This window comes from Juglans microcarpa x Juglans regia, chromosome 5D (genome assembly GCF_004785595.1).
Source record: "Juglans microcarpa x Juglans regia isolate MS1-56 chromosome 5D, Jm3101_v1.0, whole genome shotgun sequence".
Taxonomy (NCBI): domain Eukaryota; kingdom Viridiplantae; phylum Streptophyta; class Magnoliopsida; order Fagales; family Juglandaceae; genus Juglans; species Juglans microcarpa x Juglans regia.
In genome coordinates, this window is record NC_054602.1 from 14,311,887 (window position 1) to 14,326,875 (window position 14,989).

The 14,989-nt window shown below is 32.9% G+C and overlaps 1 protein-coding gene across 2 annotated transcripts; it reads right to left on the bottom strand.

Moving 5' to 3' along the window:
• Positions 1-10,121: 10,121 nt before the first annotated feature.
• LOC121266154 (ubiquitin domain-containing protein 1-like) lies at positions 10,122-14,684 on the bottom strand. Of its 2 annotated transcripts, XM_041169889.1 has the most exons (4): positions 14,283-14,679; positions 13,930-14,052; positions 10,512-10,631; positions 10,122-10,383 (listed from the first exon to the last, which is right to left on the bottom strand). In XM_041169889.1, exons 1-4 carry the CDS (start codon positions 14,317-14,319, stop codon positions 10,319-10,321), a joined length of 345 nt encoding a protein of 114 aa, XP_041025823.1. In that variant the 5' UTR covers positions 14,320-14,679; the 3' UTR covers positions 10,122-10,318. The 2 variants fall into 2 exon arrangements, with proteins under 2 accessions (XP_041025823.1, XP_041025824.1); XM_041169890.1 differs by lacking the exons at positions 10,122-10,383; positions 10,512-10,631 and adding an exon at positions 11,786-12,320 and having other exon boundaries at positions 14,283-14,684.
• Between the last annotated feature and the right edge of the window lie 305 nt (positions 14,685-14,989).

Here is a 14,989-nt window from a genome sequence, read left to right on the forward strand (position 1 = left end):
ACTCTCCGTAAGTCCATCCGTCGCAAGCCATCCATGAGGTTGCCATCGTCGTTGCCGCCTAAAGCTAGCCCCATCACCATAAGTATCTCGAGTCTATTCTATTTTTTTCTTTTCTTTTGTTTTTTTAGTTTTGTTTAAGTTATGGAGGATGGGATTGAATTGAGGAATTAGATAATGGGATTGTGAATTTTGTATTATGGAGATTGGGTTGTTTGTTGTGTGAATTTTTTATTGTGAATTTGGATGAAAAATTGTGTAATGTGTATGTAAATTAGGGTTTCAATATTGAAACCTCATTCTGTTTTAGGGTTTTGATATCGAAACTCAAACTATTGTGATGTTCATGATTGTATGGTTTTATTTGTTGTGTATTTTTGCATCATTTCAAATTTTTATAAGTCAACAGGAATGTATATTCAGTCAAATTTTAGTGCTAACTCTTCTACTACTACTTCTGCCCCTGTCACTACCAATACCACTAACCCTACATCTACCCCTGCCCCTGCCCCATGCCCCCAATAAGCAAGAAACAAATTTTAGTTGTTTAGTTTCACTTCGCCAAAATAGAGGATGGTGATCTCAATAACTCTCAAGTTAAGTGTAATCATTATAGTAAAGTATATGGATGTCATTATAGGAGATATGGTACATCTCAATTGAAGGTCCACTTAGAAAAATAATGCAAAAAGAGTCCAACAATATAAGAATATTTATAAGAAAAAATTCAATCTAAACTAAAAATTGAATTTAAAAAAATGGCAGATGGGAGTAATGAGGGAAATGTTAGAGGGATTTACAAAGTATGATTCAAAGGAGTATAGGAGACACTGGCTCGTATGGTCATGATGGATGAGCTACCTTTTCAATTTGTTGAGGGCAATAGTTTTAAGCATATTCTAAGTATTTGAAACCTAGGTTTAACCTTACTCTTGTGGTGAAGGATATTAGGGAACTTACGGTATAGAAAAAGATTTGTTGAAAAATCAATTGGTGAGTCAAAGAGTTTTCCTCACCATCAATACATAGACATTTGTCCAAAAATTTTAATTATATGTCTTTGACCACATATTTTATAGATTGTGATTGGAAATTAAACAACAAAATTCTAAAATTTTGTCAATTTTTTATCACAAGAGTAAGACCATCGGGAAGATCGTGGTAGCCGCACTAAATGAGTGGAGGTTTGAGCGGACTGTCACAATATCGGTTGGCAATACCTCTTCTAACAATGTCATTTTTGCGGCATCTTAAAAACTATCTTGGAGAGGCCAATAAGTTAATCAGGGATGGTGAGTGTTTGCACGCGAAATTTGATACACATATTATAAATCTTATTGTGACTAATGGTTTGAAAGATCTTGATGACTCAATTGCAAGGGTTAGAAGCGTGGCAAGATTTGTGAGATCTTCACCTACTAGATTTGAGAAATTCAAGATTGTTGTGAAACCTGCAGATATTGAATGTAAGAAGGGTCTTTGTCTTGATGTTCCGATAAGATAGAAGTCAACCTTCTTCATGTTGGAAACAGCCCAAGAGTATAAGGTTGCCTTTAAGTTATTGGGTGATGAAGACATTCAATATGTAAAATATTTTGAAAATGACGAAAGATTAGGAAAGCCTATTAATGATGATTGAGAGGTAGTTGGGATTTTTGTAAACTTTTTGTGACTTTTCTACGAGGTCACTAGCACACTTTCTGATTCTTTGTATTATATATCCAATGATTTTTATCGGTAAATATGTAAGATAAAAGAAGAATTGGATGATATGTGAGGGAATGATTAAACTAGGCTGCAGGAAATGCTATTGATCATGAGGGTTAAGTATGATAAGTATTAGGGACACCTTATCCATGGGCCCAATGGGGCAGGGTAGGGGTAGACAAATAAGGTGCCCGCCTCCGCCCTTGACACTTGGACGGGAGGCCCCACCCTAGTGTGCGGGGGGGGGGGGGGGGGGGGGGGGGGGGGGCGGGGGGGGGGGATTTCGAGTGGGAAACCCCACCCACAGCCCATGCGGGGGTGGAGTGCAGGAAGAGGGTCCCCCCGCCCCTGCATTGGTATATAGAGCTCCTCTTGAGTCTCTTTATTATGTAGGAAGATTTTTCTTTTTGTTAAATCATTGATATGTATGTTAAATGGGTCACTAGAAGCATTTAATACAAGTTATGCAAGGGTTGTGTCATGCAATTAGCAAAAACTTGACTAATACTACTTTAATGAATTATAATGTGTTTTTATCAAAACTTTATACTACAAATTAAAAGAGAAGTAGATACCACAAAAGATCATACTAATATTTATGTTATATATATAAATTTTTGAAACATTAAATTCTTAATAAACATCGGAAAGATCACTTCCCTCTCTTTTTTAAACAATATTATTTTTTTATTTTTACTTAAGACTGACCTCTAGAGTGAATGGTATAAAATGTAGAGTATTTTGGTAATTACGTATTTTAAAAAAATTATATTAACAAAAGCTGGTAAAAATAGTTCATATTCTATTATTTTGACTAATTGTATTTAGGAATGGCGAGTCCCCTATTTTCCTTTTTCCTTTCTAGGTCCCGGATAAGTTATGGATTCTACTACATTTTAACAACAAAATACTCAAAGAAGTATTTGATTGTTGAGAAAAGTTTCAAACCGGAAGTGATGTGATGTTTTATTTTACACATTCCAATAAAAAATGGACGTATAGGAGACTTTTATTTTATTGTAGATTTGAATTGAGCCTACGTTGCCCTCCTCTCCCTTCTCCTTCCTTTCTCTCCTGTAAGGGGTTCCCCCCCCTCTCTCTCTCTGTCTCTCTCTCTCTCTCTCTATCTTAGTAGGCCTGTAAGAAGCAACTAAGAGAATAAAAAAAGAAGGCCCAGCCCATAACAAATAGGCCATTCGGCCCGGCCCATAGGTTGACTCCCCTGGACGCTACCCCTATATGGGAGCAAATTTCAGGGGGATGAGATTCGTCGTCCTGGAGATCTTTCGAACAACGTCCAGTCTTTAAGTACCTACCTACATGAACGAGCAGGAAGCAAGGGGGACTCTCGATCCTTTGACAAGATGACATCGACAGACCACAGAAGACACAAGCAGGGTAAAGCAAATTGAAGAGCCACACCGCATTAATGACATCATTGTCTATACAACACGCCACATTAATGACACCGTCGCAGAGGCACGCCGCATTAAATGATTCTAATAAAAGAAACAGTAAAAATGACATAGGCTCCACAAGGGAATGCACGATTTATCCCCTCAGACTCCTGGTATAAATAGCAATTTTCAGGTACGAAAAATCTCTCTAGACTCTCTCATTATTGACAAACTTCCAAAATACTCTATTCACTTTGGCATCGGAGACTCTTCAGCCTGAAGGCCGCCCTCTACTAGCTTCTTCCTTCTTCCTTTTCATAGGATCAGCTTTAAAGACCCGAGTTGCTGGAACCTAGCGCAAAGGCATACGAAACACGACGTTAACATCTCTCATTCAATCGATCTCTCTCTCTCTCTCTCTCTCTCTCTATCATCTATATCACCATACCCATTTCGTCTTCGCCCTCTCTCTCATCTTATACCCATCGATTTTGAAGTATTTATTTCGGTTTTCGCTGTTATTCGGGGATAATGAAAGTTTATGTGGCTTGGCTTTTGGGTATGTGATGAGCGTTAAACACTATCCCAAATTTGTGTGTGCAGACCAAGTTATGAATTATTGTAACTTGGCAATTAACTCATGCACCCAAAAGGACCTAGAAAGTAAGCATATTGTTCATTTTTTTTTTTTTTGATAAAATGGATATTACCCTTCATTAAGAGAGAACTTACAAAATTGACTTGAAAAACAAGCCAATTACAATCATTAGTAACTTTCCAGTACACTTTCATGACTGACATGGTCTAGTCCAGACGGTAAATCTCTAAAGACCTAGATCTTAGATAAACTACCACATCTGTCTACGACAGAGGTTACAAAGCCCCATACCCTGACTAAGCAGGGTAGGGTATACCAAACCCCACCAAAACCCGTCAACGCGGAAGGGGGACTACAACTCCATTCGGACCAAAGTTGGAAGGCACTACTTTTTTTTGGATTTTAATTTACCTAGAAACTACATTACACAAAAGAAACTACAAAGAAAACACTGCACAAAAAGGAAAAAGCAGTGCACAGAGGCTGCAGTGGCACGTGCAATACACGCGCCACTATGGGAAGAGAACCAACAGTCGACCTTGGAGATCCCGGACTCACAGACTCCAGAAATGCCACGGGTGGCGTTGGCAGAGGGCTCCCCGGTGGTGCGTGAATGCCACGCGCAGAACGATGCCGAAACTTCAACCCGCGCGTGCGGGCTACTCGCCACTCCGTTTGGTGCCGCATTCGGTGGTCTTGAAGATTGAAGCGTCACCAGCATATTGTTCATTTAATAGAACCTATACGTGTCACATATTTATTGAAAGGTGTAAATAAGCTATAGTCACCGTGTTTGGCTCTTTGGCGCTCACTTGATTGTTACCCTTGTTTGTGTTTCTTTCTATTAAATAAATATTTTCAATCAAAAAAATATTTGATTGTTAAGAGAATAGATCAGTGTTTTTAATTTCGTACCGTATCGTACTGGTTGAAAAGTATCATATGTGTTTCGTACCGGTCTAAATACTGGCTATATCGGCCTATATTTCGGCAGTCTATATTTTTATTTTTACAAACTACAAGCTTATTTTTTGATCCTCAATTCAGACTAGGCTATTTATAATTTTTATATATATATGTATTTATATATAATTTATTCATATATAAAATATTATTTTGGAATACAATTTATATATATTTATATATATAATTTATTCATATATTAATTATTCCGAAGTGGTACACAAAATGATATCGGTATTGAAATATTTTATTTCAATGTCTTGACCGATACGACATTCGGTACGATATTTAAAACATTAGAATAGATACATGGAAAATAAGCATAATGGTATATTTTATTTTTCTGGGGTCCACCATTTGTGATATTAATCTATTTTATTATCTGCTTTACTATTTTGGGGTAAATTTATTATATGCTTTTATTTCTTTGAGAAAACTGCAGTTTGACCCATCATTGAAATTGAAAAAGAAAGGCTTCCAATTTCCAATTTATGTGCACAGTGACACAGCCATGGTCCCCAACGGGTGATGCCAGCACAGCTGCACAGACCCCTTTTTCTACAGAAGAAAGGTGTACGTATCTCATTGTCCTCAGACCGACTATCAATGTCACGGTCACGTGCACCCTTCAACTCGTGAATTATGACTCATGTTAAAATAAAGACATTTAGCAAAATAATAATAAAACTATTTATCATCTATTATTCATCATCCAATCATTACTATTAAATAAAAAAAGAGAATAATTAAAAGAATAGTTAAAGAATTTTTCATTTTGTATACTATATTATTATTTCCTCTTATTTCACTATGATAAAATGATATTATTTATCAACTTTTTAATTAATTTTTTTTAAATTATTAAATAAAAATAATAAAAATTCTATATATAATTACTTTTACGTATTTTATTAATATAAAAAAATATACAAAAATTACTTTACATAGCATAACTCTAAAAGTAATGCTACATAAATGGCCAAAGTTTTTATCTAAACTAGGTAAGTTGGAATAAACACCCCTCTAATCCATTAATAAATGGAGAAGTATCCATTGAACATGCGATAAGTAAATGCTTTTTTTCTTTTTTAAAAAAGAAATTAAGTTAAAAAATTGTTTTTATGTTTCTTCAATATAAACATATATACTTCTCACATGCTTGAAGGACATGAGACATCTTGTTTTAAAAAGATTGGAAGAAACTTCATTCAACCCACTATTGTGGAAAACTATATCCTATCATACCATATTATCATATCATTTTTATCTCATTATACAAAACATGACATTTGTAATCACAATCATTTTTTATTTTTTCAAAAGAAAAATTTGTAAGTTATAGGTAATGCCGCCTCATCATAGTATGTGATATGTAAAATTCTCCAAAAAATAATCTAATACCTCGTTGGATTACACAGATAAGATGAGACGAAATAAAAGTTAAAAGTTAAATAAAATATTGTTAGAATATAATTTTTTAATATTATTTTTATTTTGAGATTAGAAAAAGTTAAATTATTTATTATATTTTGTGTGAAAATTTAAGAAAAATGTAATAATTATATAAGATGAGATGGGATGAGTCTCATATCATCTTAGTAACTAAACCAGGCCTAAGAGTCTGTTTGAAAAAATAACTGTTCTTAGATATTATCAAACTACTTTATTATTATTTATAAACTATTCACTAATATTCTAACTATTATTTATAGATCATTTGAAATATTATTTGTATCCAAACAGAGCCTAAGAATAATAAAAAATATCACATTTATAAAATAAGATAAAAAGTAGAATAAGAATATTGTACAAAGCATTACTCAAAAGCAAAATAAAAAAGCTTTAAGAAATAATTTATTTCAAATATACTGTACGTTGATACGAACTCTTTTTATAAGAGCTATTGATATGAAAACTGATCGCATCAAGTTTTTTAGAAGAGAAATGTTATTCATTATTTTCACACTATATCAATATGTGCTTTATTATTTTTATTTTTCTATTTAAATACACATGTTTACATATCAATATGTGCGTATTTGAATAAAATAATAAAAATAACAAATTATATATTGATGTGTGGTGTAGAGATGATAAATATAATTTTTTCTTTTTTAATTGCTTATCACGTCAATTAAAATTAAAATAATTATATTTATTTTTTAATAAGTATAATAAATATTAGAATGGATGATATATAGAGTAATGATCAATCTATGCAAGATTTTTTTTTTTTTGCTAATATTTCTTTTTAATTCAATTTTTCAGACCAGAGTCATGTTGTAGATTAAAAATTTGTTTGGTTTTGCAATTTAGATAAGATAAGATGAGATATTTTGTTAAAAGTTAAATAAAATATTGCTATAATATTAATTTTGTTTTGGTATTTGAAAAATTTAAATTGTTTATTATATTTTGTGTGGGAGTTTGAAAAAGTTGTAATGATGAGATGAGATAAGATGATTTAGTTTTGTGTGGGATATTCTTGCTATTTATTTGTCGAATCTTATAAGAAAAATAAACATTTGTGACGGATTATTGATGATGAGAATGACTATTTGTGATGAAAATATATTCATTTTGATAAAAAATAATTATTTTTACAAGAAATTACTGGTTAGAAATAAACAAATTTCTTATAGCGCATACCAATATTTTAGATTGGATAGAAAAAAGAAAATGTATTTGAATATGGCCTACCAATATTGCATTGGGGGCTCAAGAGGCAAAGGAAACCCATCCTCTTTGAAAATTTGTCTCAAAAAGGGACCCAAATGTCTTTAAATGTTTTTGGTGGTAAAGAAATAAATTGTTATGACCATATATCTAATAGAATAGAAAAATTCTACTTATCATCTCTTACACCACAAATTAATATGTGATTTATCATTTTTGTTATTATATTTAAACACATACATATTGATATATAAATACGTGTATTTAAAAAAATGACAAAAATGACACATCATATATTAGTGTGTGGTGTGAAAAACACTGTCATTCCAGTAAGTAAGATGTAATATATTTATCATCATTGAATGATTCTTTACTAGATAATTCTTTATCATCTAATTATGATAAATGTGTCGCATCTTACATAAAAAGATGAAAATACGGTATATAACATCATTCTTATTATAATATTGAATTTTATCTTCGTTTCAATAAAAATAGGATTTTCGTGAATGAATTAATTCTATTGATTATGGTGGGTTCAACCGTACGTACTTCAAGAACTCCCTGTATTTATAATGTTAGGACCACATACATAAAGGATAGGGACCTTGAGAGTACCCGTTTGTGTCATCTGATTTTGGAACTTAACATCATGCAGAGGTTCACATCATTAATGGATCGAAGCTCGAACTAAATTTGGGTTCTAAATATATATATATATATATCCGTGCAAAAGGACATCTACTTACACCAACCAGACACGAGTTTTGTATTGGCCTCTATTATGTTTTAAGGGTTAATGCCATACATGTATTTGATCACAAATATTTGTAGCATGTATAATTTTTAAAGTTTATTTTTATGTTACATATTCATAAATTTTATGATTTAAAGTAATTTTATATGTTTTGTTAATAAATATTATGCAATTTAAAAATGAATGCTAGATATAGTATTAGAATATACAAATCCTGTGCACTCCTTTTAAAAAAAGTGGGTTTAGTACGATAAAGTTTGTTTTTTCATTTGAGTTCTAAATTTTTTCTATTTTTTTTTTCAAAATGAATGCGTGAGGCTCAGCACAAAACTATATTAATCAATTCCCTTTAAAGATTGAACATGTAATTATTTATTTTCTAAGTAGTTTTTGTCTTCTTTACTTTATATTTAATCTATTATTATTAGGAGTAACCATACATGTATAACTTTTTTTTACAAACATGTTTTAAAATGAGGGCATTTATGTAAAATGATGTTATTTTACAAAAATATATCTTATTTAAAACATAATTTTATAAAAAAATGTAAAAAGAATTGTATGACTGTAAATTTACTGGAAAAAGTTGTGGGAACTGAATCCTAAGCAGTTGAAAGGCAGCATGATTTTCACGTGCTTTTCCAGTTTTAAGTTCGGTGATTTTAAGGCCAACTGGAGGTTTGTTTTCTGGTTAATTGGTTCAACTACCTACCCGTGAAGCTAACTAACATCATAACCATAAGGAAAAGCAAAGAAAAGAACAGAGAAGAAAAAAATAAAGATGAGAAGATGAAAACTCTGGACATATGACACAAAAACTTGAACTGGGCCAATCAAATATAAGCTGATAGGGAAATACTCTATCCGTAACAAGATTACATAAAAACAATCTCATAAACTGATGTGGCATGATGTTGTTCGTCAAATTATAAAATTATTTTTATTGTAAAGTAAATCTAGCGAATCACATGAAACCACAACAGTTTATGAGATTACTTTTGTATAATTCGTTTGTAGATATAACAGTACACAAATATTCTCAATTTAAAACATAGTTACAAAGATTATAAAAAAAAAAAAAGAAAAAAAAATTATATGGATATATCATACTCAAGAAAATGATGAAAATAATCATTTTTTTTCTTCAGTCGATCCCCAAATCTTTTTTAGAATCATGGCCGACTCCTTAGAAACTGTGTACAATTATATCTCTAAGCCTTTATAGAAATGGTGGAGATAATCATTTTTATGCATTGGAAAAGCTACTTTTGTTTGTCTAGTTCCGGAGGGACAATATAATGGTTATGTGTTCCAAACCCTAATTTTTTAAAAATAAATAAATAGACTTTCTATAATCTTGAGAAAGGAAGTTCTAAGCATTTTTGTCTTTATTGATCATGAGTTAAACACATACCAACATGCACCTTTGCGGCTGTTTGGAACTCCTCTGCATATAGGGGCAATTATGGCCCAGGATGCTGTACAAGGAAGGAAGAAGGTAGCTTTGTTTTGGCAAATTGGGATTTTAAAATATCATCTATTTAGGATGAAATATGGGATATCTTTATTATTTCAATAAAAATATTACATATTTTGCACTGATTAAGAAATACAACAGACACAGTAAATCTACACACTGATGTATTTTTATGAAATTTATTAGATTTACTTTATACTAAAATAGCTTTATAATATGACGTATCATATTAAGTCACATCAGTTTATTTTTATGAAATTCATTTTCCTTGATTTTCTCCAAGTCTTAGATATGAGAACTGTGGTCAATTGGGCAAGTCAAACTAGCCCAAATAGTCCCTCCCAATAGCAATCTGATGGGCTGAGACTCGAAACTCAGTAGAGCCCAACTACATATTCTGTTTATGTGCTAAAACAATTGCGTTACACCTGGTAGATCCATGAAACACTAAAGTTGAAAATGTTCTAAAGAGATATGTGCTGATGCACACCATCTTTGGAGTCACCGTGAGAAGATCTTTTTCTTTACAGTTATATTTGGACAGAAAAATAAATGAAAAGTTTAGCACACATACATTGATATATAGGAGAAAATTTTGAAAGACAAATCAATTTTGACGAGATTGAGGGTTGCCACACGAATTCTTAGTACTGTTCAATTCTAACAAGACTCAGAACACTAGGGACAGTGAAATACATGTACAAAATTTACAATCTCAATGAAGCAATGCATTATTTACCCAATTGTCAACTATCTTGTATCAAATTGATTGGCTCGCTCAAAACATACTTGGGTAGTTCATATTTTGCACCTGCAATGGAGATTCTGTAAGCTAGATGATAGGTAGGTCAATTCACGGTTGCAAATATCTTTTCTCGATAGGAAAATTAGATAAAAAGATGAAGAATAAAGGAGAGAAGTTTGAGGGGGATTAGGCACCTCTCTCATCATAGCAGATTGTCAAATCAGCACTCTGAACGATCACACCAGCACTATCCACAATTACTTGTGCAAGAGTTAAGTCAGCTTCAGTAGCAGCTCGAAGTGCCTCCCATATCTCTGGAAAGAATAAAACATTCACTGTTCAGATATCTTCATTCTTCCCCCACCATCAACAAATTATTTCTTCAGGACAACTTCTTGCATGCCAAAAGAATTGTACACGTGAAGACAAGCGAAACTCAAAATCTCGGGCTAAAGAGAAACGTATATTCTTATTATTAATTATTTTAATGGGAACAAGAGAAGGAATACAACTGGACTACTGGAAGCAGCCCATTTGGCGAGATTGCGTGCTGCAGAATTTGCACTACTATGATCAACACAGAACTGAACAAGGGAGCAACAACCAGGACCTTTATGCAATTAGCTTCATAGTAATAGAGGTAAGCAGTTGGTACTATTTTCATAAAAAGATGGGACAAGAATTTAAAAAAAAGAAAAAGAAAAAATATGTTTGTGTGAAGTTGGGCATTCATAGTTATCACAACGTTCTAATAAGAATGTCATGAAAACTCAATAGAAATTAGGCCCGGTTATTCAAGAATCACTCCGACTCATCTTATCTCATATCATCATCACAACTTTTTCAAATTTTCATACAAAATAAAATAAACAATTCAACCTTTTCAAATCTCAAAACAATAATAATATTAAAAAATAATATTCTAACAATATTTTATTCAACTTTCAACTTTCATCTAAAACCATCTCATCTCATCTCACTATCCAAACCTCACCTAAGACATTAAAATACAGCATTATCCATTTGTCCAAGAGATGTACCATGGTATGAGAGAATGTGGATGTTGACCTTAATAAGTGGATGAAGAGGGAGACCTTAATATTACGTCATGAGTGAATCCTAATGTAGACATTAGTAAATATTCCTTTTAAAGCTGTGTGATGCCCCAAAAGATGGTTGATCATTAACGGTGTAGATACATTCTGTTTGAATGTTAATTACTAAAAATAAAATAGTGTAACACATTCAGTCAAGGATAATAACCAGTGCGTTTAAATCATTAAACTTCAGCAAGTTATTCCAAGTTTTGGAGAAAGAAAAGGTGAAAGAGGCGAGTTCCTAACTTCAGATTAGTTGTTTTGTTTTCCTAGTTGATATCTCAGGATTCTGCACAGAGTTTACACAGTAGGGGGGCAATGTTTTTTTTTTTTGATAAGTAACACAGTAGGGGGGCAATTAGAACCTGAAAAATAATACGACAGACAAGTGAACTGACAGTGCAAGGTATTTAAACAACCATCAGTCATCAGGAATCAAAATACAATAAGTTATCAGAAATGAGTGCTCCAACACTATGAAAAACTTAAGTATATCTTCAAAGCCATCAGTGATTGGCATGTTAAAAACATGGTCTACATGAACGTCGGACAAAAAAAAAAAAAAAAAAAAAAAAAAAGAAAGGAAAAAGAAAAAAATAAACTTAATGCATAAGTGTGCAAGTCCTACTTCTGTGCAGGCTTCATATTTTCCCTGGATGGCATTCTCTAGAAGGATACAAAAAATTCAAGAGTTATAATGATCAATTTATGGCCATACAAGCAATGGTATTTACATTATATCTAGCTGTAGCAGCAAATATTTTCCTAAGGATCAGTGAGATAACTTTTGGACCATTCTGGTCCAGCTGGAAAGGTTCCTGCCTAATACATTGGAAAATGTCCACCAACTACATTTACTGCCTGATGCATTAGGGATTGATTGAAGTGTGGGTCCTTCTTGAAAACCTTTAAGGAAAATCAAACAGTTAGTGTCAGCTGATAAACGGAATCAGTGAACTCTTTCAGTTTATTGAGTGGTACAGAGCTTAATTAGATATTTATCTCCAAGTCCAACCTCAAGACTTAGGCACGGTTAACTATCAGAGATTAATAAAAGCCCCCAACTGGGGACCCAAGAATCAAAGCAAAACATGCAATTTTTGTCATGTCAAGACTTATACTCGTGTAAGTTAACCTGACATGAAAAATATTGCACAACTCTTGGCATTGATCCTAGTGCAACCATATACCAAAGCCATAACCTCACGATGCTATTAAGCACAGCTTTGAACATTAAGTCTCCATAAGAGCATCACATGTTTGAATCAATTATCAAATGGCCATATGCTGCCTATGTTCTGTCAACAACCATATAATACAGAAATTTATGAAGATCAACAAATTTGACGCAATTTCTCATTCTACAGCACCTAAGAGGCTGAAGCACACAACAGTCAGAATGTTAACAAATAAGGTAGGTTGATTTGTGTCATCGCAATCACTCATTATGAATCTCTTTAACTGAAGGTTTTCTTGTGCATATTCTGCTACAAACCAGAGCACGGTAATGGCTAGAGTTTCACTGCAATATCTACTATAGATGGTTGCCGCAGAAACTTAAACAATCCCTCTAGCCGTACTTACTACCCTACGTGACGCATGTGCTGGAATACAGAAAAAAGAAGAAGATATCTTACTTGCAGACCAGTATAACTTAAAGAAAATGTTCTATGGCTATTCCAGTCTATCAAGTCCTAAATCTTTGCTCCTTTCGTTATTCCCTCATTTGATATATTGGTGTTTTCTTCCTCAGGTTATATCTTTATGATTACTTTTAGCTCCTTTCGTTCTATCATCATATCCATATTTTTCCCACATTACTAATTCTATTCAAGAAAAGGTTAAAAGCACCGACATATATCTTAACCCTTGTTTTAAATAGTCAACGACTTGATGTTAGAAACATGCATGCTGATCTTTGCATAAACCACTGACATATAGCACGAGAACAATAGAAGGGCTTAAGTACACAACTGCGGGCATATCAGATTGTCTCAAATAAGCTCCACACAACAGGGACCATGACATTGTGCTTCACGTAAACCACACACATATAAGAAAGAAAACAAGAAAACAAAATGTAAATTTTTATTATCCCAATTTTACAACGGACATACTTTCTCCTGCCTTTACTTTGAATAGGGTTTATCAATTAAATTAACTCTTTCCTACATCAGTTTAGGCATTTGAGATGACTGGTAAATTGTTATGATAATGGGCAGATGGTCTTCAGTTTGAAATCCTCATGCCATTCTAGAGTCTGATCTCAAAGTGAATAGTGTTTGAATGTATAACGTGAGGATACAACTTAGAATGGTTAACATGATTAAATTCACTATTTTCTATGAGTTTAATATTTATGGGCAACTGGTTTACTGAGGTTTGGAGAATGTGGCTGTCATTAGAAACCCAACCTGGGCCTAGCATAATTTTTCCACATTACCATAATGTTAAATAACTAAACAATACATGTGCAGTACTGCATGAATTCTCCGAGAGTCTATAGAAAGATTACCTTTCTGGCCACCATAGTGAGGAGCGGTATCCCAAAATTCATCACGCATCTGCACTAATTGTGTCCTTGTGATCGGTTCAGAATGCTTCCAAGGTTTCGGCTTCCGAATTTTCTGAGCGTTCTCTGAAATCATGTAAAAAGAAATATAACTACTCCACCAAATAAACAGAATTATCCATCAAAAATCAAAACCATCAATCCCCCATACCAATTCAGACACCAAATACATAATACAAAAAAAAATTCCATTTCGCAAAAAAAAAAAAAAAAAAAAAAAAAAAATGAAGAAAAAATTTGCTTCAACAACAACAGAGAAACACCAAAATAAGAGGTAAAGTAATTCATATGTTTACCATCCCCTTTGGCCCGAGACGATCCGGTACAACCCATGAGAGCGAAAAGTGAAAATAAATAAAATTCAGCTAAATTTTCCCGGGCGTGAGTTGGGTTTTTCGGGAATTAGCAAGAAATACAATTTGAAAGACGAGCGTATGGGAAACAAAACAAAAAAACGGAAGGTTTTAAGGATGCAGTACTGTTTATGCAGTGGCTGCTGCGTGCTTGCTTGAATTTTCCGAAAACAACAGCTATAGCTATTCAACTCCCACGAGTCTCTCTCCTCCTACAGGAAACTTGAGATCCGGGGGAGAGGCAGAGACAGGGCGGAGTGAGGTTGGGGTCGCCTCGGGGCTGAGTGGAAATCCGTATAGATATTTCCCGTCTCTTTCAAATTCAATTCCAGCTTGGGGTTGGGTCCACGGTGATCTTATCCTCTCTATTTTTTACTTTGTTTTCAGAAAATTTAGCGGTTAAATTACCTAATTTGGTCTTTACGGAATCAGCCCTTAAATTATAACCATTTTTCTATACTCAATTTGTCTCCTCATTTAAGCACCTCATGTATTTTAATTTTTTTTAATTTTATTTTTACGTAATAATTAAAAAAATGACTATTAAAGCATTGATTTTTTTTATATTTTTTAAAAATGTTTTAAAATGATAAAAAAATATAAATAAGAAAATTGAAAAAAAATAAAAACACAATTTTAGTCTAACGGTC

What these genes read in the sequence shown, in the direction of transcription:
- LOC121266154 (XM_041169889.1), bottom strand. Translation starts at nt 14,319, where the DNA reads ATGGGTTGTACCGGATCGTCTCGGGCCAAAGGGGATG. An exon ending in GTCTCGGGCCAAAGGGGATG is followed by an intron (nt 14,053 to 14,282) that starts GTAAACATATGA and finishes ACATGATTTCAG; the next exon opens with AGAACGCTCAGAAAATTCGG. An exon ending in TCACTATGGTGGCCAGAAAG is followed by an intron (nt 10,632 to 13,929) that starts GTAATCTTTCTA and finishes TATTCTTTCCAG; the next exon opens with AGATATGGGAGGCACTTCGA.